At 43.0% G+C, this 26,044-nt stretch overlaps 1 protein-coding gene across 3 annotated transcripts in view; it reads right to left on the reverse strand.

Annotated features, from left to right (window-relative positions):
* VSTM5 (V-set and transmembrane domain containing 5) overlaps positions 1 to 26,044 on the reverse strand; it is a 73,905-nt gene that overhangs the window by 18,805 nt on the left and 29,056 nt on the right. For all 3 annotated transcript variants that reach the window (XR_003856848.1, XM_029602332.1, XM_029602333.1), the window contains exons 2-3: positions 5,521 to 5,853; positions 5,274 to 5,411 (exon numbers count right to left, since the gene is read on the reverse strand). Coding sequence is in view for 2 of the 3 variants with exons in the window: in XM_029602332.1 (XP_029458192.1) it covers positions 5,274 to 5,411; positions 5,521 to 5,853 (471 nt within the window). In the remaining variant the exon portion in view is untranslated. The remainder of the gene's footprint in view (positions 1 to 5,273; positions 5,412 to 5,520; positions 5,854 to 26,044) is intronic.

Consider the following 26,044-nt stretch of genomic DNA (forward strand, 5'->3'; position numbering starts at 1 on the left):
TTCCTGGAAAACAGAGGTTACAGGGTCAAAATACATAATACAGAATCCCAATATCACCCCTCCACCAGAGGGGTGCCACAAGGTTCTTCCCTGTCACCCACTCTATTTAATATATACCTTCTACCACTTTGTCAATTACTCACAAAATTAAACCTGAAACACTTCCTTTTCGCTGACGACGTACAGATTGTGATCCCTTTAAAAGAATCAATCTCGATAACAATGGAATACTGGGACAATTGCTTACTAGAAATCAAACACCTCCTCAACAGCCTAAACCTAGTCCTCAATGCGTCGAAAACGGAATATCTCCTTATAGCACCTGAAAACAACAATACACTTTCAAAGCCTCCAACACTCCTACAAACCACCCATGTAAGAGATCTAGGAGCCTTCTTAGATAATCGTCTTAGCCTCAAACCATTCATTAACAGAACTACCAAAGACTGCTTCCACAAATTACATATCCTGAAAAGAATAAAGCCACTTTTCCATGCGCATGACTTTAGATCAATCCTGCAAGCAATAATCTTCTCCAAACTAGATTATTGCAATTCTCTTCTACTAGGCCTCCCAGCTTCCTACACCAAGCCTCTACAAATGGTACAGAACACAGCAGCCAGAATCCTCACAAACTCCAGGAAAATCGACCACATCTCCCCCATCCTCAAAGACCTTCATTGGTTACCGATCCACTTCAGAATTATGTATAAAACCATCATGATTATCTACAAGAACATCCATCAACACACTCAACTGGACCTACAAATCCCTTTTAAAAAACACACATCAGACAGACCCATCAGGGAACACTACAAAGAATCACTACAGGTTCCACATGCCAAAACCTACCATCATAAATCCTACAGCTCAAGAGCTCTCTCATCAGCAGGTCCAATCCTTTGGAACTCCATCCCACCGGACTTAAGACAAGAACCATGCGCTCCAACTTTTAGGAAAAGACTAAAAACTTGGCTTTTTAAAAAAGCTTTCCCAGATCTGGATTAAATTCCCCACTCATCATCAGCATAAACACAAAAGTTAGGAACTGTAAAAAAAAAAAAAAAAAAAAAAAATCCCACTAACTTCACACGCAGTCACAGCAACATTTTATTATACTTCACAACAATATCTTATCTAATCATTTTGCTACACATCTACATTTTATAATATTATACATATTTATTAATTGATACAGCTGGTTAAAATGCTTATAGTCGTTCTACAATTCTTCCCCTTTCATATCCAAGTTATTTTTCCATGTTTTTTGTAACTTTCTCACATCCAAAATATTGTTATAATATTTGTTAAGTTTCATACTATATTTGTTCTTGTATTGGGAAATGTTCTTTACTTTGTTACTCTCTGCCTTTACTCACATTGTTAATTGTAAACCGGGTTGATGTGATTCCTATCAAGAAACTCGGTATAATAAAAATAACAAACAAATAAATAAATAAATAAATAAATCTTCTGCTGCGTAGTGTTTATATTTTTTTTTAACTGGATTGTAAAGTATTTTACTTAATACAATTTTGAAATAAAAAAAAAGAAGAAGAAAAAACGCACAAAGGTAACAGAAGGGCCTGTAAAAATAAACTTTAAATGTAAATGAAATGTTTGACCCAGGAAATACATTTAAACCAGGCTTCCTATCCTTCATGTTTTAATTCAGGTTTATGGTAAAGAAATCTGAATTTGCTCCAATTGAATCAGTTTCTCTACACATATCCACCTGAGTGAGGGGCACCTCAGTTCTGCCCCTTACTGGAAAATTTTGCCCTTGGCTGGTATGACTGCAGTGGTCTCTACAGACCTGATGTGCCAGTAAGTTACTCGGAGGGATGAACAGGCTGTGCCCCTGCTTGACAGGTCAGTGTAGAGTGGGCATGTTGAGGAGATTTTGAGTCAGGAGAAGTCAGATGTCTGGAGGATTATGCATTAGGATTCCAGGATTTGGACTCCAACTCACCCCAGGTCGACTCCATGCAGGCCACAGGAGAAAACTAGCACTGGATCAGCCTGTTGGGTGGACCTGGCAATCTCTTTATAGAGTAGAATCATTGGGCCCGATGCATTCACAGGGAAGGGTCCAGTAGAGAGGAGATGCAGAGCTGTTCCTGCCTTAAAGGCAGATACAGTACAGTGCGATCCGACGGAGCGCACTGTTAACCGGCATTTGGACGCGAGTTTGACGCACTAGCTTTACCCCTTATTCAGTAAGGGGTAATAGCGCCTCGAAAACATGCGTCCAACCCCCCCGAGACTAATAGCGCCGGAAACATGCAAATGCATGTTGATGGCCCTATAAGGTATTCCTGCGCGATTCAGTAAAAACTGCTTTTCTGTGCACCCTCCAACTTAATATCATGGCGATATTAAGTCGGAGGCCCCAAAAGTTAAAAGAATAAAAAAAAAATTTAAAAATGGGCCCGTGGCTTGAAAACCGGATGCTCAATTTTGCCGGCGTCCGGTTTCCAAACCCGTGGTTGTCAGCGGGCTCGAGAACCGACGCCGGCAAAATTGAGCGTTGGCTGTCAAAACCGCTGACAGCCGCCGCTCCTGTCCAAAAAGAGGTGCTAGGGACGCGCTAGTGTCCTTAGCGCCTCTTTTTTACCGCAGACCCTAATTTAAATAAATTAATGTACTGTATTGTGTGCACAGGAGATAGTGTCCTGTGCGCTCGCCCGCTCTCCCGCGATTTTTACTGTATCGGCCCGTTAGGAAGGTGGCTGGGACCCAGGGATGGGGTCAACCACACCTTGCAGAGGAAAGGAGGACAGCTGTCTTACCAACAGGTACTGGGGAAAGATGCAGGTGAGGAAGGGTCCCCTAGCCCAGGGAGCAGACCTGCTTGAGAGAGGATGGATTTTGCTGAAAGAAACTGGGTTTGTTTTTGTACCGTTTGGGTCTTGTTTGCCATGTGGTGCATTCTTCACTAATGTACCAGTCAGCTTTTGGACTTTGCGTTGCCTATTTCGGGCTCAGTCTATTTTTTTGAGCAACAGATCTGATGGTTTACTGTTGACTGGACTAATGAGTGGAGGAGCCCCAGGGAGAAGAAGCCCTAAGGGCCAGCTTTTATACCTACTCGTGGGCGTAGATTTGTGCGCGCAACCTGGCGCACACAAATCTACGCCCAATTTTATAACGTGCAAGCAGCCGTGCGCATGTTATAAAATCCGGGGTCAGCGCACGCATGGGGGTGCACAATAGTGCACCTTGCGCACGCCGAGCCTTTGGGGAGCCCTTCTGGCTTTCCCCGTTCCCTCCAAGGTCGCTTCAAAATCGGAGCGGCCTCGGAGGGAACTTTCCTTCCGCCCCCCCCCTATCTATAACCCCCCCATACCTTTATTTTATAAGTTGCGCCTGCCTCCAGGCAGGGGTAGGTTGCGCACACCGGCCGACGGCCGGCCCGCGATCCCGGGCACAGCAGCAAATGGCCGCTGTGCCTGGAGGCTCCGGTCCCGCCCCCCTGACCGCCCACACCCACCCCTTTTTTCAAGCCCCTGGACATACGCGCGCCGCTGGGCCTTTGAAAATCTGCCCCCATGCGCCTTGAAAAGGAGACCCCCCCTCCCTATGTGAGAAGCCGCAGTAGATCATGGGGGCCTGCTCTGGGTCATGAGCCTCCCTATGAGCCCCTCTGCTCAGAACCACTTCTGCTCTTGTCTCTGCGAAAGTGATTGGAGAGAGAGAAATATAGTCTTCGTTGTACCTATATAGTATGAGACTTTTATGACTTTGATGGTCTGGGAAACTGATAAGTATGGGGGTGACTTATAAGGCACGGCAGAAATTACCATAAGCTTGCTGAGCAGACTGGATGGATCGTTGGTCCTTTTCTGCCGTCATTTCTATGTGTGTATATGTGTGTGTGTGTATGTGTGTATGTATCTGTGTGTTTAAGTTTGCCGCGTTAAGAAGTGTGCACTGGGCGCCAGGGGATTTTCTGTATCAGGGGGGTAATGGCTAATAGCCTCATCCATATGAGCATCATCCAATGAACACGCTAATCTCCTTATTGCATTGGGTGCTAGTCTAGCACATCCAACCACATGTAAACCTAGGCACATTTTATTGCCTCGGCCCCTCAGTGAGAGACTTCTGCATCTGTAAGACAATTTCTGCTGACTGAATGGGAATCCTCCACAGAGAAGTAATTTGTAAGTGATGGATCATACCAAGATTCTGAGAGCAATAACAATTTAGTTTGTATAGCTCCTTTCAGGCAGACCGTAGCCTGATGCATTTTATATTTTAATACTTCAGAAACATGCATACAGCAACCCTGGGGTAGAAAGTCTGGCTACCATTTCAAGTGCATTTACTATTTGACAACTACCAAAAGAAGGAGATTGGATGCTGGGCAATGTTATTACCAACTGTAGCTGGTTACTGTTCACTGAATAACACTTATTTCAAGGCTGTATTACTAAAGTCGTTTGCAAAGGTTACGGGGCAGCAGAGGGCCCGCTGATAAAATAACAAAGACGATCACTTTTCCTGTTATGAGTATATGGCTGAGTCTCTCTGGGATGGGGCCTAGTTATACTTAAATAGTCAGCACATAACCATCTATTACTTAAAAGTTACACCAAGCCACAGGGACAGAAAAGGATTTACCCAAAGGAGGTAGAAGGATCTGAGTGCAGCAGCAAGGACATGAACATTTGTTCCCCTTGTGGAACTGAACTATTTATTCAAAACCAATTTCTAGTCCGCACACTTCCAATGGTTCGTAGCGGGCAGATTGGATTTCTGCTGAATCAATACAGGTTCCATTCTTATTGCTGGCATCTGCAGCAAAAATCTACATTTTTCAAAACTGGACCAGTTGTGGAAACATCTTTGGTGGATCAGCAGAAATCCACTGCAGGCTGGCAAAATCTGTCACAGATTTTATCCTACGGCCAATGTTATGGAAAAATCTGAGGATTTATCCTTAAATCCATTTTTCCCAGATACGCACACACCTGTCCTTACAAACTCTTTTGGCTCAGAGACCCCATTGCCTTCCTGAAACTATTAGAATAGAAAACACTCACCGAAGGCTTACTTTAACATGTGGTTTCACTGAAACATGGCTAATTAATTAGTGCACTTACAGCAAAATCAGTAGTCATCTCTGATAATGCAGCATTCTGAGGTAGGCAAAAAAAAAAATAGGCAGAGGAAGTGAATGACTGCAACATCTCAGGGGTATTTCAGAATGGAGGTTGGCGGGAGCACATACTTCACAATAAATTATTTCCATGCTGGGAAAGGTTTACCTTTTAGCCTCCACTTCCTCTTCTGAAAGATGTGCACAAATTTATCACAAAACCAGAGGAAACAGATCAGGACGGCCGCCACTGCAGCAAGAAAGGCAGTGAAAACAGCCACGAAATGCAAGTCTTCGTAGAGAACCTCTGAGGAGGGAAAGAGAGAGAAACCGTCGAGGTTGACCGTTAACAGCCGCTTTCCCCTCCCCCCCCCCCCCCCCCCGACACCACAACAAGACTTCTAGCTAATTTGTACCGTAAACGTTCAGTATGATGATGCCATGTTTAGAACCTCCCAGTTCTTCCATCACGGTGACGACATAGTACCCGGCATCTTTTGTTCCGATGTTCAGGAGCTGTATGGAGCCATTTTCATAGCGGTGAACTCTAGCGTCATAACTCTTGGAAACATTGACAAAAATCCCAGCTTTCCAGGAGATTATATTTTGCATTCCCCATCCCCAGTTCGACATGTATTCCCATGTAATGGCAGGGGTTCCTATGCAGGCATGCTCGACGGGCAGCAAGATATTTTGTGCCGCTGTAGCATTTATGATGGGCTGCGGAACGAGCAACGTAATCCCAAGACCTGAAAAAAAGAAGGGGCAGATGGTGAGCAAGGCTTTCCGGGAAGCTCCTTTGCCTTTAGGCTCAGTGGTTCTCAGCTCCAGTCCTTGCTGTTCCCCTACAGATATGGTTTCCAGGAAATTCTCAATGAGTATGCATGTATAGATATACACATTTACATATATTTGGTCTAATAATTAGATACATTTATATCTCTTAGATATAGTGAAACCCAGACCAGTGTGGGGGTCCATGAGGACTGCAGTTGGGAACTACTGATTTCGTTGTATATTTTAATAAGATTTTTTTAATGTATTTAGCTGCTTGTGGATGGTGCTAAATTTACAAATAACACTGGAAACCAAACTTTTCCATTTAATCACAGTTTAGAGCAGGGGGGATCTTCAGGCTGCCCAAGTTGTTCTTTAAGAAAAACTGGATTAACAAAACTCATTCCTTGTGGTCTACAACCCAGTTAGATTTTCAGGATTTCTACAAGGAATATTCTTGATATCTGTTTACACACAATAGAGGCATTGCATGTAAATAGATCTCATGCATATTCATTTTGGAAATCTTGAAAACCTGACTGGGTTGCAGCCCTCAAGGTCAAAGTATGAGAACTTCTGGTTTACAGCAGGGGTGGGAAACCTCCAGTCCTCAAAGATGGTACATGGGTTAGATTTTCAGGATATCCCTGATGAATATGTATGAGACAGATTTGCATATACTGGAGGCAGTGCATCTCATTCATATTCATTAGGGAGGGATATCCTGAAAACCCAACTGGCATATGACCCTAGAAGACCGGAGGTTTCCCACCCTTGGTTTTCAAGTCATTTCCTACCCATGGACCCACCCTTAGGGACTTCTCTTGGGTCTTCAGTCACGGCCTTATTGATTTTAACTTAAAGACTCTTTGTCTTGTCTGTGTGTCTTGACTAGATAGTAAACTCATTTGCAGCAGGGACTGATTCTTATATGTTGGTACAATGATACACACACTAGTAATGCTATAAAAATGGTAAATTGTAATAGGTAACAAATCACACAATGAGAGTGGCAGAGATGGTTGGGCAGTGGAAGGTCAAACATCTGAGGGCTATTCCCTCTGATCCTCTACTCCAGACCTGAACAATAGCCTGCCAATACATCTGAAAACAACTCTCCCTGTTACCATCAAGGTTGAATATTTGGCACAGAACGCTACCCTCAAACAGCATCAAGCATAAACCTTCAGCAAGATCATGAAAATTCCACTAAATATGGCCTAATGGTCAGATTTAAGGTTCAGGAAAAATTAGGATACAAAACCCTGCAAAAGTCACTTTACTGACATGATTTTGAAAAGGTGCATCTTTCGTGGCATCAATCTAAATTTCCTCCATCATCTGGAAGGGAAAAGCATCCACAGAGACTTTTGGAAAAAATGCTTTGGAATTTTGGCCATCTCTGGTCCTCAAGAGCCACAAATAGGCCTGGTTTTCAGAATGTTCTTAATGAATATGCATGAGAGAGATTTGCATGCACACTGCCTCAACTGTATGCAAATATCTCGTGTATATTCATTAGTGACATGCTTAAAAATAGAGTGGATAGGTGGGCATGATCAGGGGTGTCATTAGCTCTGAGCACATGGGACCCATGCTCTAAGCCTCTGGCAGCTGTCTGGTGGTGAAAAGGAAAAGCCTGAGCATCATGGACCCCATCCAGTGCTGGTCTAAGAAGAGACCAGTGAGACTGAGGGGGAAGCCCTGAATAAGAGTCTGAAAGGAAGAATGTGTGCTTGAGAGTGAGGGAGTATGTGTGAATGAAAGGTAATGTGTGTGTGTGCGCGCGCATGTGAGAAAGGCAGAGAAAGGGAGTGTGTGTGACAGCATGTGTGTGTGAGAGAGAGAGAAAGAAGAAGTGTGTGTGACAGCAGGGATATTGTTAACTCTGGACACAATAGGCTCATACCCCGAGTCTCTTCCTTGGTAACCCAGGTCTCTGAGGGCTGTCAGGCAGTGAAAAGGAGAGGCCCAGGTGCCATGGACCCCCCCCCCTCCTATGGCAGCAAAAGCAGAGGCCCAGTGAGGCTGAGGCAAACCCCCATCTAGCGGCAGCCCATGAAGAGCCCAGTGGGATGCCCCGAAGGAGAGCCTGAGAGGGAGGGTATGTATTTGAGTGTGTGTGTGAGTGAGAGAGAGAGAGTGTGAATGAGTGTGTGTATGGGAGCATATATGTGTGTATATGACAGAGAGCATAAAGTTTGTGTGGGCATCCCCCTTCTCCAACAATCTCAGGGTAACTGAAAATAAAAGTTCCCAGATATGGAGCACAGGGGATTTGTTTATCTTTATTAGTTTTAATTATTGGGTGGTGTTGTGTCTGCTCTTGAAATATTTTGATTTTTGGGAAATTGTTGGGAACATTTTTATAAGTTTTAGTAGAAATTTGTGAAAACAACATAGAATCAAGCCAAATTTTCCAAACAATGGATATCTCCAGCAGATTATATAACCCCCCCCCCCCCCATCCCTCTCTGAAAATAGAGCAAAAAATGGTATAAGGAAATGTTTACAAAATGAGGAAGTGGGCATCTGCTTATATACTTCCATAGATCAACAGTGTAAATAATACACTGGAATGCAGATCAACAGTGTAAATAATACAACAATAGATCTTCATAACGAGAAATCATTAAGAACTTGACTTTTAGTTCTATGCAGCAATTGGGAAATATAAGGAAGTCAAGTGTACAAGAGTAACTTCCGTCTTCTGGGATGCAAATTCATACAGGACATCTGTTCCTTGATTAAACAAAGAAGGCATTTTATTTCTCCAAAAGGTAAAGGAAGGAATATCTGCCTGCCTCCAAAAATGCAAGATAACCACATTGGCCAACAGCAGAACCTTCCCTATCCATATATTTTTATTTTATTTATTTATTTATGAACTTTTAATATACCGATATTCGTGGGACACATCATACCGGTTCACAATAAACTCATGGAGAAAAGGAAATAGAAATTACAAATAACCGGGAAAGGGGAAGGGGAGCAGAGGAGGAAAAGGGAGAGAGGGGGGGTAGGGAGAACGCTAGAGCCTGAGGGGCGTGAAAAACAAGAGTAGGAGAGAAAGGAGAAAGGTGGATAGGAACTGAGATAACAGTCTTCACAATATTCTTAGTGGAAAAACAGCATTAACAAAATCCTTACATTTTATAGATTGCTGTGATAAAGAATAAAAGGAGTCCAACCTTACTTCCCCAAACAAAGCAGACCGAGCATCAGACGTCATGGACTGTGACATGACCCTTCCCATATATGCATTCACCCGTTTTCAGAAAACCTGGATTTTAGGACCTGACTAAAAGGAATACCCCAGACCTTCCATACCCATGGAACATTTTATGCAAGTCTCAGATATTACAATGTGTACTATATACGCCCTGACTTTGTGAAATAAATGCACGATGTAGAATCTTAAATTTTGTTTCTCTCAATGATATGTTATTAGAAAGTTTTGATATGCTGGTGAAGTAAGACAAAGACTTTCATGGGAAGCTCTATATGTAAGTCATTCTCCCACTTATCTCGTAGTGGCATGAGATCCTGTATGTGTGACCATGATCTATAAAGAGATGACAAAGTGTGTTTCCCAGGGTCTTTTACATCGAACCACTCTTGTGAAATTAGCCAATTATCTTTCCATAACTCAGAAGGTTTTAAAGAGCTAACATAATGGCAGGACTAAAGATAGGAGAAATGATCTTTCCCAATCATGTTAAAAAGATTCCTGCAGGTCTCCAAATTTAAGAATATTCCCACGATCATCTAATTAATTGAGCCACAACCTTTAGGCCCTGTGCCTTCCAGCCCATAAAGTGTCCTTTTTGCATACCTGGTAAAAACTGTTCATTACCCAGCAGAGGTAGGAAAGAGGAACTAGTTCGTTGTAATTGAAGTTTATCAAGGAGCCACCTCCAAGACTTTTGTAAAGGCTCAATTAAATAGTGATTTCTCCGGGTGATGGGCAGTTGATTATTAGTGATATGTAATATAAATGGCAGGGAGAGAAGAGTAACCAATTCAGCTTCAAAAGGTTAAGAACATTAAGAAATTGCCATACTGGGTCAGACCAAGGGTCCATCAAGCCCAACATCCGGTGGCCAACCAAGTCACAAGGACCTGCCAAGTACCCAAACATTACATGAATAGATCTCAAGCTACTAATCCTTATTGATAAATAGCAGTTTATGGACTTCTGCTAAATTAGGCACCTCCAAACCCCCTTCCCACCATGGTATCAATAAGCTGCTTCAATTTCCAAAGATTAGGATCGCATAGCTTATAAATATAATGTCAAGGAATGTCTGTTCAAATATAAGGGGAGTAATCCAAAAACATACAGCCATTTAGGTAAAAACCATTTTAAAGAAGTATACCCTGCCTAACAGGGAAATATGTAAAGGTGTCCATATCTTTTAAAGTATGTACTGTGACATTTAACAGTTGTCTTATATTAAGCTCAGAAAAGGGAATGCAAATCATTAGATAACAGAATCCCTAGGTATCGCATTTTAGTATCTGCTCACTTTAAAGGGAACATTCTTGACCACCTGAGTGAACTCCAATCCCCAATCTGTATAGCTTTGTATTTATCCAAGTTTAACAAACTCTGCTAATTGACCATATTCATGAAACACGCATAATAGTTCTTCCAAGGATTGTTCTGGTCCAGTACATGAAGAAGTAAATCATCTGCAAATGCAGACAGTTTAAATTGGTTCAAGTTTATGCTTGGATTTTTGATGATCTTATGTAACAAAGGATCCAGGGATAAAACAAATAAAGGAGATCGGACACCCCTGCCTAATTCCTCAACATAGAATAAATTCAGGGGAGAACTCTCCATTAACCAAAATACTGGCTCTAGGATTTGTATATGATAGCTGTAGAAAACATAAAAAAGGGCCCTTCAAACGATATCGCAATGATTCAAACAAAAATGACCAAACCACCCTATCAAAAGCTTTTTCGGCATCAAAACTAATCAATAGGGACAAGAGATGTTTATGTGATACATATTCCATGGTAGCCAATATTTTCCTTACATTCATACCAGGAGTCCTGCCCTATACAAACCCAAACTGCTCCGGTTCTACCAAATCCACCAAAAAAGGGAGCCAATCTATCAATTATTATTTTGGCAAAAAGTTTCAAATAATAATTCAGTGATGAGATTGGCCTGTAAGCTCCTGCAACCATAGGGTCCTGACCCAGTTTGGGTAAAACTATAATAGTTTTTTTTTTTTTTTGCCTTATATGGTATTTCTTCAACTTGTAATAAGGCTTCAAAAATGGACGCTAGTGGGCCACTCACTTCATCCATAATCAATTTATAAAATTCACTTGATTGGGTCCTGGGGATTTAAAAGGAGTGGATGACAATTGCCTCCCAAATCTCTCTAACATGTATAGGGGAATTTAAAACCTGTAACTGATTCAATGTCAGTTTAGGTAATGAAGATAAATTGAGATATTCCCTTATGTCCATAATGTCCCCCTGTTCCGCTGTGTATAAATCTTTATAATAGCAATTGAATATCTGTTCAATATCCTTAGTTGAAGTGACCAAAGACACTTTGCCATCTCTGATAGCTGTAATATATGTTCTACTGGTCTTTTGACTAATCAGATTTGCCATCATTCAGCCAGACTTATTACCATAGAGAAAGAACTTATGTTTATAGTACAGATACCCTTTTTGGTTCTCTGATGAATGAGAGTACTTAATTTGGTCTGAGTTGCTACGTATTGTGTCTTCATGGACAATGTGGGGTTCCTATGAAATTTAGTTTGGTCAATTCATAATTGGTGCTCAAGTCTTAAAATATCTCTAGCCAGCATTTGCTTCCTATGTGCCGTATAAGCCATGATATTGCCCCTCAAAACAGCTTTCACCATTTCCCAGAATAAAAGTGGTTCAGAGCAGGGCTGGAACGTCCCCTAGCAAACTAGGGTGCCGGCCATTAAGAGTGGCAAAGAGCAGCCCATATGGGGCCACGAGCAGAGCCAATCCCACTCATGGCCAAGAGGAGTAGACTTGGCAGGCCACAAGCAGAGCCTATTCTGCTCGCAGCAGAGAGGAGTAGAGACTCATCAGGCTGTGAGCAGCGCCCATCCTGCTTGTGGTCGAGAGGCAGACACTTGGCGAGATGTGAGTGGCACCACGAATGGCGCCCCTGTATGTGTATGTGATGGATTGTGTGTGTACGAGAGAGCAATGGTGTTAGTGAGAGAGAGGGAGGGAGCCTGTGTAAGGGTGCATGTGTGAATGAGACACGGAACATAAATGTGTATAAGAGAGGGGAGCTGTCTGAGTGAAGGAGGTCGAGGTCAGAGCCAGGGCCTGGACAGGGGGGGGGGGGGGGGGGGTGGTGGGCACAAGGCAGAAGGTTCGCCTAGGGCGCCTAATACTCTTGTACTGACCCTGGTTCACAGTGTTCATTAAATGACTTAAACACTTCCCATTTTTCTTTTAAATATTCCCAAAATCACTTGTCCTCAAAGACAAATAGGAAATCTCCAGGAACCCGATTGATTAAAGGGAACCAAACCCTCCAATTCCATCCACACTGGAGCATGGTCTGAAATCTCCCAAGGGCCTATTTCCATAGAAAGAAATAGGTAGTCTGTTCTCATGAGTGTAATATAGGCCCTAGAGATATGTGTGAAATCCTTATTACCAGGATGTAGACATCACCATATATCCACTGAATTTAGGGAGTCGCAGAGATAGGGGAGACCCTTATTGTTGTGAAATACGGGCTTTCGAGGTCACAGGAAGTTTATCCATAGCTCTATCTGATATAATACTGAAATCTCCTCCCAATACGATAGGTATGTGAGAGCATTGCACAAGGAGCTCAATCAATCCAACAAAGAAGGCATATAAATACTTGGAGCAAATACATTACCTAAACCTGTATGTCTCCCAAATAGAAAACCTTCTACAATCACAAACCTGCCAGTGGGGTCTTCAATTATCTTTTTCATCTGAAAAGAAATTGAGTGGTTTAATAGAATAGCTACCCCAGTCCTGTGTGAGCCTACTGAGGCTGAAAACACTTGTCTCACCCATTGTTGAAGCAATTTAGCATGCTCCACCTCTGTTAATTTAGTTTCCTGGAGAAAAGTGATATCTGCTCCAAAACGTTTCATGGCTTTCAATGACATATCTTTTGACAGCCGAGTCAATGCATTCCAAGAATATTTTAGTCTTCAGTGTCATAACAATAAAAAAGGAAAGAAGAAATAGCCATATTAAAATGTTTATCTTGAATATCACCCGGAAAAGTGTGTCCCAGCCTAAACACTCCTTCTATAGTAGATTGTCTCAGCAAATTGCTCATCTTGCTAGTAATCACATTCATTCTAACCAACCCAATACAGTATCTATGCAGGATTCAACTGTAACCCTATATCACCAGTGTGGAAAATTTTACATAGGACAAATAAGTCCCCATTGCCCCTTCCCCTCTCCAACCCTCTCCACCTTGGCCCCAATTCCCTGAGAGAAACCGCCCTAGCTAGCTTGACCTAAGAGATCAGCTCAGTGCGTGTTCAAGCTCCATCCCTTTAATTGCATTAAACTATAGTAACGAAGTCCCCTACATACCAGGGTAAATAGTCTACAAGCAAGAAAATCTAAGTAAAGCAGTGAATAGTGGGGTATACAGACCAGTAAATTAGTACCTCTTATCTATCACTTCTATAACAATACTAACATAGTCTTATTGACGCTGCTCAACAACTGCTGATTCTATTATATTGAACAAAATGTCCTCCACTGTGGCGAATCTGGGTCAACGAACTCCGCCAAGATCCATATCCAATCATAAGTGAGATCGTTCCAGGTGATCTCAACTCAAGTCCCAGTGTTTTGGGTGGACAGTAACCTAAATAAAGATTGTTTTTTTCACCACCACAGGCAGCAGAGACCAGCATAATAGCTCAGAATGGGTCATGGCATCCATAAAAATTAGCATCTTCAGTCTGGATATGTCTCATTTGTAGTCCCGTACCTCACTAGCTCTATCAATCATCATGTTAAGGTAGAGATAAGAATTTTTCTGCAGCCTTCTCTGTTGGGAGACTGAGGGAATAATCTTCAAACATCCTAATCTGCTGTAATTCATACAGAAGCTCACTATGTTTGCGATAGGCCTGTAAAATGGTCTGTTTGTAAGCAAAGTTCAAGATTTGTGCTATCACAATTTGGGGTCTGGTATCACTATCTCTGATGCCCCAATTGATGCACCTGTTCAATGTGCAAAGGCCTCTTGAGTTCAGACAAATTCAAGGCCTCAGGCAACCACGCAGTTAAAATTTCCACCAATTTTCTCTCTTCCAGAGTTTCACCGAATCCAACAAAAAATGCAGATTGTTCCTGTGGGAGCAATTTTCCAAATCCTCAAGTTTGGATTCTTGCACTAGCAATATTTTTTCCATATTCTTTAGTTTAGTTTCGGCGATCACAGAGTCATTCTCCAGGACAGAGACATGGCCTTTAACTGCATCAATGCGGAAGCCGAATACCAACAATGAATTTTCTAAATCCAAAATTTGATTGGAAGTTTCACTTAACTTTTCTGTTACGGCTGATACCACCGCCTTCGTCATGTCAGATGCCACAGGTCCGGTACAGATTTCTTCACAAACGCCTTTTTGGAAGATGTCTAGAAGATTCCCACCCTTTTTTGGCATCGCCCCAGATCTTTCATGAATCAATTGATCAACATGTAGGGCCACCGAAGATGCTGAAATTAGAGGAAGAAGGCTTTGTTTCGACATGATGTTTGCAGATTTACGAAGGGATGGCCTCGGAGCCTGGAATTTAGAGGCCAACATGCTCATCACCTCACGTGATCTTATATCAGTTTTTAATTATTGAATGCTATTCTATTCATCAGTTGTTTTGAAATATTTATTCTATTAGTATGGTTTTACTATTAAGATTGATGTTTTATATTTCTTGATTTTATTGTTGATGTTTTATGAGCAATGGTAGCAATGGTAATGTATCTGTTTTTCATTGTTGCACTTCATACAGAGTCTGGCTTGTGGTGGTTTCCAGTTCAGTTTTCTGCACATTTTTATTTATACTTTACAGTCTCTTTATTCTGTATTTGGTGAGGGTTTGTCTGTTCTGCACGTATGACAGAGGTGAGATATTTTTCTAGCTTGCATTTTCTGTGTAGGGATTGTAGCAGTCTGATTTGTTCTATTATCATAATAAGAGGTGTATTGGTATTTTAGGTGTAATATTTGCAGTGTTGCCTTTTCATGGTCAGGGTTGCTACGGTTGGAGTCTAGCAGTTAGTGTGCTATGGTATGGCAGGATTACAAGATCCCTGTCCATTTTTTTTTTTTTTGCAGGATTTTGAATTATTGCATAATTGTTCTGGTAGAGGAGGGAGTTTGTGTTGCTGTTACTGAGGTAACACCTGAATTTGAATATTATTTTTCTAAGGTGAGTGGTAAGTGGAAATGTCCTTGTTCTGCTATGCACCCTTTCTTGGGGGAGTTTCTGTGAATGTAGGGTACTGTAGAACTTGAGGTGCATGTTTTATATTGGGATTCTGTCTTATCTTGTATAGACCCCAGACCTCATTCCCATACAGAATTTATATTGATTGATGCTCTTGAATAAGTTTAGTGGCAATTTAGTAAAATTGGCCAGAGATTTCTTTGTTGCTTAGAAGGCCCTTTTATCTAGAGACCCCACCGACATACATGCCCAGTACCTTGGTTGTAGCTGTGCCTCCTGCTTTATCAGCAGGGGTGTCCTGTCTCTGCTTGGACAGAATTTGGTAAGAGGTGGGCATGGAGAGAGCCATTGGATCCCAGCCAAGATCAAAGTAACAGGGTGGTTTTCCTGTCACATAATCATAGGCGATGATTCCCTGATGACAGCTGCATGGGAACGTAGAACAGAGATCATTTATGATCTCTAGTTATGTGTTTGTGTAGGATTGTTCTTGGTTTGGGTGGCAGGGGCGGGGAAGCTGCTGAGGTAATTATCCAAATCTCAGGGGGAGGGGAGGGCTTATGGGCCCATGTTGGGGATGTTTTCAGTACCTTGCAACGCCTCTGGTCATGAGGACTGGAAGTTGCCTATCGCTGCCCGCAAATTGACTGGCAGGCTATCTGCACCTTTTCTTCCTCTCTCTCCCCCCTCTGAGCCCCCCCACCTTCCCACCAACTATCATCAGATCCTTAAGGAGCCTCACAAGGGGTAAAATAGAGGTTCCCCCTTTGTAAGCTACAGTTTTGTTCAATTACCTAAAATGCAATATCCCTTTTGAATTCTACACCGTACACAGCCAGCATCCCTTGACGAAAGCAGTGCGTGGTTTGTTGCTGTTTTCCCTGAATGCGTGCTTTGTCAAATCAATCAAATCTAATCAAAATGCTGTGGCTGCCTGCACGCTTCACAAGACCATGGTGCAGTTTTTGGTCTCTTCGGGACTTCCTGGGAGCTTTGAAGAAGAGCGATTTTGAGAGTTATGTGCTCTCTCAGTCTTTCTGACATGATGAAATAGCCTATCTAGTATGCATGATTACAGGATAGCACTGCTGAATAATGAATGCTTGTCTCTCTGCCCAGCCAGGGTCTCTCTTCTCAAGTAACATTTTTCAATTGAATTGATATTCTGGCTCGTGCAGTTCAGCGTTAGAGACTGGATTGTATTTCTGGTTCTGTGTTAAGTGTTTTGCAACTGAGAACCCTGTTAGTAAAACTGTTTTTTCAGCTTGTCACTACAGATAAGGAAATGGAATGCATTTCCCACTGACAAACAGATGGTAAAAAATATTGGCGTATTTTGGAGACTGATGAGATTTGTTCAGGACATTCAGCAGTGCCACTCAACTGATATCACTCAAAAACAAGCCTGCCACTTTCCTCCTGGGCTTTCAGCTCAATCAGAATCAGTCTTTGCTGGATTAAAGCATCATGCACTTTAATTTACAACTACCTGAGGATTTTTCTGCTATTTTATCTCCACTCCCAACTAATCTAGTCCAGTTATCATGTCAATAGTCCTCAGCCTGGGGCTATGCACCACAGTTGCTTTAAAAACTCTGCGGTCATGGATGTGGAATATGGCCACTAGGTGTCACTCTTGTGCAATAACTGGTACTGTCACCCCTGCAGCATTGCCAGCCCCACCCAGCCCTGTCCAGCCAAGTGGGAAGATCCGAGAGAGGAACCGAACCCATGTCCTCTGCATCAGCATGAAAGCCACGGGTCGACTCCACAGCCCCCTTTAACAGTGAGCCAAGTCTCAAGAATCCATAGCCAATGTTAATCTTTTAATCTATGGCAGTGCTTCCCCAACGTATTCAAACACAAGGTACACCTAACTGTACTGGAGCAGGCAGTGCGGAAATGGAGAGGACGCATATGGCCAAAAGAAGACAATGGTAAAATTAGTTAATGAGGTTGAAGGCAGACAATCAGGTTTAAGATTAAAAGCAGTCTCAAAAAGGTGGATTTTTAGCTGGGATTTGAACAAGGCAAGAAAGGTATTATTTGTGATGGTTGTGGTGGATCCTTGGGCCAGTGGCAGATGACCACGCCCACGGGGGAAGATCCTGAGAGGGAGCACCGGTCAGACTCAGAGTTGGAAGACAGACACACGCAAGCTCTTTTATTAAACTGTTTTTGAAAACCACCAGAGGTGGCAGTAGTGAGCTGGAGAAGCCCGGCTGGGCTGTAGTCCCTCAGGCTCTGGAACAGCGATCCCAGGAAAGCTGAGCTGTAGAGAAACTGAATATAGTGAGTAGGCAGAGTATGCAGAGTTCAGGAACAGAACCTTGATGGTACACTCACAAGATATCCTCTTAGAACAGCCCAGGAGCTGGAATGAAGTAGGCCCTCGAGAAGCAAGTACCTGGTTCCAGGGAAAGCTCTGAGAGAGAGATGGTAACTCACTGGTGTTGTAGGCAGCGGTGATTTCCTGGCAGAAGTTATATTCAATAGCACAGTGGTCCCAACCTTTTTTGCACCAGGGACCGGCTTCAAGCAAGACCATTTTTCCATGGCCCGGCAGGGCGGGGTGGGGGTGGGACAGGGGCGGGGCTGGATTTTAGTGCATACTTATTTAACTATGACATTTATAAATCCTGCACCTCCAGTTCTCTAACTCTGTACATCCACTGAAATTCCCCCAAAGAATGGAGCTTGGATGTTTCCCTTACAGCTCATCATACTACAAGATATTTTCAAATTCTGGTGTCACCTCACAGTAACAGCAGCACAAACATCTTCCACTGCCAGACACATTGTGAACTAACACAAAACCCCACAAAAGAGACACTCAAAATCTATACTGCAATGCCATCGTAACATAACAGTAATAACATCAAGGACTCAAACAACAAAAACCCTACCTGTGAATAAGCAAGGGTAAATATTACACTGGGTCCTAGAATACCAATACACCACCTACTGAGAAAACAAAACAAACCCGATTGCTATAGATCTCTATACAGACACTATATGCTAGCAGAATCTCTCATCATGGTCACACACACAGAGCAGAGACAGACCCTCACCAAATACAGAATACAAAATAAAGGAGCACAAATTAGACAAAAACTGAAATGGAAACCCCAAGAAGCCAGACTCTGTGTATTAACAATGGAAAAACAGAACCACCATTCCTCATAAAACAATAAAATCAAGAAACACAAAGCATCAGTTATAACAGTAAAACCATACTAATAAAAGAATATTTTAAAACTACTGATAAATAGAATTTCTATTAATTAAAATCATATACATTTTTTACAATTTCCCAAACACCAATAAAATATTTCAAAACAGCACATATATCAAATAACACACAATAATTAAAACTAATAAGGATTTTAAAAAGCCCCTGCTGTTCATACATGGGAGCTCTTGATTTCCAGTCACCCTGATATTGTCGAGGATTAGGAGGTTATCCTCTCTCTCTCACACATACTCTCACATGTCCATTCTCTCTCACACATACACTGTCACATACATACACATTCATGCTCTTATACCCACCATAACCTCTCACTCTCACAGACACTGACACACTCTCAGGCTGTAAGATACTCTCTCCCCCTCCACACACACTCCTCCCACACATACACTCTTACTCCCCTGGATTTTCTCATACACACTCATGCTCTCACTCTCACTGGCTCCCACACAACCTCAGAGCCTTTCTCATTCCTCTGCTGCCACTGTCACTGATGCCGCATGGCTATTGGGGAGGTGCCGATTGCTGCTACTGGCACTGAAACCCATTCTGCTGCCTCCTCTGTGCAGGCCCCATGGGCTTCCAGTTCCTCCATGCTGATCTCGTACATTGTGAGATCCGCATAGAGAAAGTGCTACTCTTGCACATTCCCAAAGATTAAATGTGCCAATCAGTAAAAAGTAATTATTTTTTTTTTACATCTGCTTTCTGATCTTAGTTTTCTAATCGGTTGGTCACAGGCTTTTTTTCCCCAATTCCTTTTATATTGCCTTTTTTTCTATTTCTTTTCTCTCCATCTGTCTTCTTCCCTCAAACACACAGTCAGGTTCTCATTCTCACATGCTTTCTCTCTCTCTCTCACACACACACTCTCACTCTCACATGCTCTCTCTCATACAATCATTCAAACACACAGTCTCTCACTGGCACATGCTGTCTCTCACACGCACAGAGGCTCTCACATGCTGTCTCTGCAAACATTCAGGTCTTCACTCCCACACACATTCTCTCAACTCATCTCATACACGTACACACTCTACAAACCCTCAGCCTCTCTCTCACCTCTGGGCCTCCTCTTCACGGGCCGCTGCAGGATGGGCTCTGCAGCGGCCCTGGTCTTCTCGGGCGGCGCTGCTCCTCTTCTGCACGCGGCTAATGCTCCTCCTTCCTCCTGCCCGTGCGGCTCCGGCAACATTTTTCTTCCGGGGCCACGTGGATAGGAAGGAGGATGAGCACCTGCACGTTTAGACGCGACTGTTTTCTTCGGGCCGAGGTGACATGAGCTCCACCACGGCCCTGCTGATCTTCTTGCTGTGTGCTCAGCCGCGATGTGCTAATTGGCTTTTTGGGTCGTGCCTCCTCCCTTTTGGGGTTGGAAGAGGCGGGTCTCCAGCCTCGCCCCGCCTCCCCGCAGCAGCAGCAGCCAATGAACAGCAGCCAGGGAGAGCGGCGCCGCGGACCGGCAAAAAACACCCAACGGCCCGGTCCTGGTCCGCGGACCGGTGGTTGGGGTCCCCTGCAGTAGCAGGTCCGGGTACGTGGGCCCTCGAGGAGTGAGTACTGGTTCAAGACTGCGACATGAAAAGCAAAAAAGAGAGCGAGGCCCCCGAGGAGTGGGTACCCCTGCTAAAGTCCGAGGAGGCAGAGTAGCAAGGTAAGCGGAGAGCGAATCCCATCCACAGCGATACCTGGAGGCAGCTAGGTAGTAAATCCTGTAGTAACCTTTGCTAACTCGATTAGCTAGCAAAACAAGAGACCTAAAATAGCTGGCGATGACATCATCTCAGGGGGATGCCCCTGAGGTTCGCGCCACAACTGGTACTTGAGTCGGGGCCGCACCGAGCACACACCTTTAGCCCTCAGGAGAACATGGCGGAAAGGCAGTGTCGAGCCGGTCCGGGGAAGCCGGAGGAGGTAGGCAAGATGACGCCGCGGCAGCCAAACTTCCATCAAGCAAAGAGGGAGTCGCCAAAGAAGGAGTCGCCATAGAGGTAAGGTGGGCGGAGTGGAGACGTCGAGCAGCGACAGTCGTAACAAAAGGGAGCACGAAGCACCAGCTCAGGATGCCTATTCCAAGCACAAGGTGCAGCCAGGTGGAAAGCATGGAGTTGGGTACTTTCCATTCTTCAGGCATTTTTTGAATTTCAAGCGTCTTTTGTAGACAATTTAGATACGAAGGGATTATTTCATACACTCATTTTGCTGAGTTTGTGGATTGTGTTTTGTGTAAAAAAAAAAAAAATGGAGGTTTTTCTGACCTATGATTAAAAACTGCACAGCCTAACAGACTTTTGTTATGTTTCTCAGTGTTTTCCAAGATAGTTTTCCTCCATTATCTATCATACGTAATTTTCCCCTGCTTAGTATGTCAAACACATGAAACTTTAAAAGTTGTCAGCTGACGTTATTTTCTTGCCATTTTGGCTTCATTTCAGTCACCTTGTGATTTGTGTTGGCCAAATATGTGCACATACAGTAAGGGCAAATCTCTGCAGAAGAGAATCAAATATCTCCACCGAGCTAGCCCCGATAATTTTTTTGTGCGCCATGAGAAAAGAAAATGCAGCAGTCTGAACATCTCCAGACATCTGGACATTTACATGGCGCAAGCATTTTCCAGAATGAAAGGTCATCTTCAGTACATAATACAAGCAGTTCAAAACCTAGGCAAGAGGGAAAAACCGCATTGTAAAAGGGGCAAGTCTGGGATTATTGGTCGGGTTTTCTTCTAGTTCAGGGCTTGTGTCCCCAATTTCTGCCTAGAACGATCTCCCGTAATTTCTAGCATTTCAAGACTGGGCAATGGTGAGACTGCTTATGCCCATTGGAGTGATACATTAAAAAAAGCAGGGACTGTATAATTCTTTTTTTGCAGAGTTTTCACTTTTAGGCCTGTGTGATATGGGATTCACATACATTAGTATTGCCATTAAACAAGTTAAATAAAGAAAACTTAGTAATAATTCTAGCATATCTATCAAACATTTATTTCTAAGGTGACATTTCTCCTATAGATGGTCCCATAATCGATTTGATCCCAGGGTGATTCCAGAAACTATAGACCAGTGGGCCTGATGTCTATGCCAGGCAAAATGGAGAAGCTATTTTTAAAACAATATAATTGGCCATATAGATAGACATGGCTTAATGAATAAGAGTCAACATGGTTTTATCAAAGGGAAGTCTTGCCTTACAAATCTATTGGATTTTTTGAAGGTGTAAATAACATATAGATAAAAGTGAGCCAGCTGATATAGTGCATTAGGATTTTCAGAAGGCATCTGACAAAATCCGCCATGAGAGACTCCTCAGGAAATTTTAGACTGTAATTGGTTAAAAGGTTGAAAACAGAGGGTAGGATTAAATGGTCAGTTTTCTAAATGGAGAAAGATCATTACGACAGTGCCACAGGGATCAATATGGCACCTGTGCTTTTTAGCATATTTATAAATGAAGTGGAAAAGTGAGGTGATCAAATTTGCAGAAGACACAAAAGTATTCAAAGTTGTTAAAACAGCGGCGGTTTGTGAGGAACTGCAGAAGGACCGTGTGAGGTTAGGAGACTGGGTATCTGAATGACAGTTGAAATTTAATGTGGAAAAGTGCAAAGTGATGCACATAGGGAAAAGTAATCCCAACTACAGGTACACAACGCTGGATTCTATACTGGGATTCACCATCCAGGAAAAGGACTGTGGAGTCTTTGTGGACAGTAATTTGAAATAATCAGTTCACTGTGTGGAAGCAGTCAAAAAAAGCAAACAAACCAGGTTAGGAATGACCCAAGGAATGGAGACTAAAATGGAAATCATCAAATCACCTTGAGTACTGTGTGCAGTTCTGGTCACCCCAACTCAAAAAAGATGTAGTAGAACTAGGAAAGAGGCAAAGGAGGGTGACAAAAATCATAAAGGGGATGGAACGGCTCTCTTCTGTGATAAGAGGCTGAACAGACTATGGCTCTTCAGCTTGGAAGAGAGATAGCTGAGAGGGGACATGATAAAAGTTTCTAAAGTCATGAATGGGGTGGCATAGGTAATTAAACAACTGTTATTTACCCTTTCAAATAATATCAAAGCAAGGGAACACGTCATGAAACTAACAACTGGCAGATTCAAAACAGATCGTAGAAAGTATTTTTTCACTCCGTGCACTATCAAGCTGTGGAATCAGTTGCCAGAGGATGTAATCAAGGTGAGTAGTATAGGATTTAAAAAGGTTTGGACAAGATCCTACAGGTAAAGTCCATAACACATTAATAGTCTGGTATATTCAAGAAATCTACTAATATTCCTGGGAACGAGTAATAGGAAATATATCTACTAGTGGCGTGCAGTCATCAAGGCATTCAGTGAATCTCCAGCCCATGGGTATCACTGCAGGATGGCAAGTGCCATCCCAATTTAATATAGCGGATCGGACAGGGATAAAGCAAACCCCTGCCCGATCCGATCAATGGCATAATGCATACCCTGGCCTGCAGCATCCCCTCATAGGCAGCAGGAGTTGCATTTATCCAAACGCCATCTCCTGTTGCCGCGGGGCCAGTCTTGCAGCTCTTACCATGAGATCAGCCCCGCAGCAGCAAGAGATGACGATAGGAAAAACACAACTCCTGCCGCCACCTGCTCAACAACTCAGCTCCGGGGCAGCTGAAGAGAGAGGATGCAAAGGCTGCCAGCGGACTTCAGCCCACTGGCGGCTGAAGGGAAAGGAGGACCTATTGCTGCTAACAGACCCCATCCTGCTGTTGGCTAAAGAGGCCCAAGCCCTTTGTGTGTGTGAGGCTGGGGTAGAGCTTTCTATTTTGGTTGTATCTGCATGTTTCTAATTTGTAGTCTTATTTCTATACTAGGTAAAGGTAGGTCTCTGTTTTGCCTGTGTGTGTGAAACATAGAAATAATGGCAGAAAAGGACCAACGGTCCATTCAGTCTGCCCATCAAGCTTATGGTAGTTTCTGCACATCAGTTTCCCAGACTGTCAAAGTCAGGGCCTTTGTTGGTTTCTGTTTGAGTCCAATTCCTCGTTACCTCCTGCAGTTGAAGTAGAGATCAATGTTGGAGTTGCATCATTGGTTAAGGGTAGTAACAGCTATATCAGCAAGTTACCCCTATACTTATTTGTTTTCCCTGACCGCAAAATTCAATGTCCTTGTTGTCTTCTGTCCAAATCTAATTCCTCTTTTCCCCCTGCTGTTGAAGCAGAGAGCACTGATGAAGTAGCAACAATATGAAGGCTTATTGGTTAAGGGTAGTAATCAACACACCAGCAAGCTACCTTCATGCACTCATTTCTTCATTTCCATCCTCTAGCCTTTAGGGATCCACAGTGTTTATCCCATGCCCCTTTGAATTCTTTCACTGTTTTTTTCTTCACCACCTCCTCTGGAAGGGCAGTCCAGGCATCCACCACTTTCTCTGTGAAGAAATATTTCCTGACATTGGTTCTGAGTCATCATCCCTGGAGTTTCATTTCGTGACCCCTAGTTCTACTGATTTCTTTCCAACGGAAAAGGTTTGTTGTTGATTGTGCATCATTAAAACTTTTCAGGTATCTGAAGGTCTGTATCATATCTCCCCTGCACCTCCTCTCTTACAGGGTATACATATTTAGGTCCTTCAACCTTTCCTCATAAGTCATTTGATGGAGACCATCTCCATCCTGTCAATGTCCCTTTTGAGATACGGTCTCTAGAACTGAACACAGTACTCCAGGTGACGCCTCACCAAGAACCTGTACAAGGAGATTATCACTTCCTTTTTCTTACTAGTTATTACTCTGTCTATGCAGCCCAGCATTCTTCTGGCTTTAGCTATCGCCTTGGCAAAGCAATGTGACATCTTCAGATCGCTAGATACTATCACCCCAAGATCCCTATCTTGCTCTGTGCACAACAGACCGTCACCTCCCATTACATGCAGCTCTTTTGGATTACTGCACTCCAGATGCATGACTCTGCACTTCTTGACATTGAATCCCAGCTGCCATATCTTCGACCACTGTTCAAGCTTCCTTAAATCACGTCTCATTCTCTCTACTCCTTCCAGTGTGTCCACTCTGCTGCAGATCTTAGCATCATCCACAAATAGACAAACTTTACCTTCTATCCCTTCCGTGATGTCTCACAAAGATATTGAGCAGAACCGGTCCCAACACCGATCCTTGTGGCACTCCGTTTAACACAGCTTTCTCTTCAGAGTAGATTCCATTTACCATCACACACTGTCTTCTGTCCATAAATCAGTTTGCAATCCACGCCACCACCTTGGCGCTCACTCCCAAGCTTCTCATTTTATTCACAAGTCTCCTAAGTGGGACCATATCAAAAACTTTGCAGAAATCCAAGGAGATCACATCAAGAGCTTTTCCTCCATCCAATTCTTTAGTCACCCAATCAAAAAATCAGATTTGTCTGACAGGACCTTCCCCCTAGTGAATCCATGATCTCTCAGGTCCAGCAATCTTCCTGATTGTAGATAGTTCACTATCCTTTCCTTCAGCAGAATGTCCATTAATTTTCCCACCATCAAGGTGAGGCTAACCGGCCTGTAATTTCCAGCCACCTCTCTGGTACCTCTCTTATGGAGCAGGACCACCACCGTTCTTCTCCAATCATTCGGCACCACTCCCATTTCCAGGGATCTATTGAACAGGTCATGCAGCGGACTAGCTAGCACATTTCTGAGCTCCCTCAGTATCAAGGAATGTACCTCATCTGGCCCCATGGCCTTCTGCACTTTCAGTTTTCCTAGCTCTTCCCAAATATTCTCTTCTGTAAACAGATTTTCATCCACCTCCGGTTTTGTCAAGATCCTTCTTCAGGGTCTTCTTTAGTGAACACTGAACTGAAGTATTTGTTTAATATTTCTGCCTTTTCTTCATCTCTCTCCTCATATTGATCATTGTCACCTTTCAATTTCACTATACCACTTCGGACCTTTCTCTTATATATATCTGAAAAATTATTTGTCTCTTCTCTTTAGCAATCCTTTCTTCCGCCTGACTTTTAGCTTTTTTGATTTCCTTCTTGTCTCCCTCAGTTTCACCAGATAGTCTTCCCTGTGTTCCTCATTTTGGGATCCTTTATATTTCTTGAACGCTGTTCTTTTTGCTTTTATTTTATCTGCCACTTCCTTTGAGAACCAGATTGGCTTCTTACTTCTCTTACTTTTGCTTACTCTTCTAATATATAGATTTGTTGCCTTTGTAATTGCTCCTTTTAGTTTGGCCCACTGTTGTTCCACCTCTCCCATTTTCTCCCAGTCTTCTAGTTCTACCTCCAGCTATGTCCCCATTTCAACAAAGTCTGTATTTTTTAAATTCAAAACCCAGGTCTTCATGTGACTTCTCTGCATCCTATTTGCGATATCAAACCATACCATTTGATGATCACTAGTGCTGAGATGGTACTCACTAATGCGGATA

The sequence above is a fragment of the Rhinatrema bivittatum genome, chromosome 5, assembly GCF_901001135.1.
Source record: "Rhinatrema bivittatum chromosome 5, aRhiBiv1.1, whole genome shotgun sequence".
In the NCBI taxonomy this organism is placed as follows: Eukaryota; Metazoa; Chordata; class Amphibia; order Gymnophiona; family Rhinatrematidae; genus Rhinatrema; species Rhinatrema bivittatum.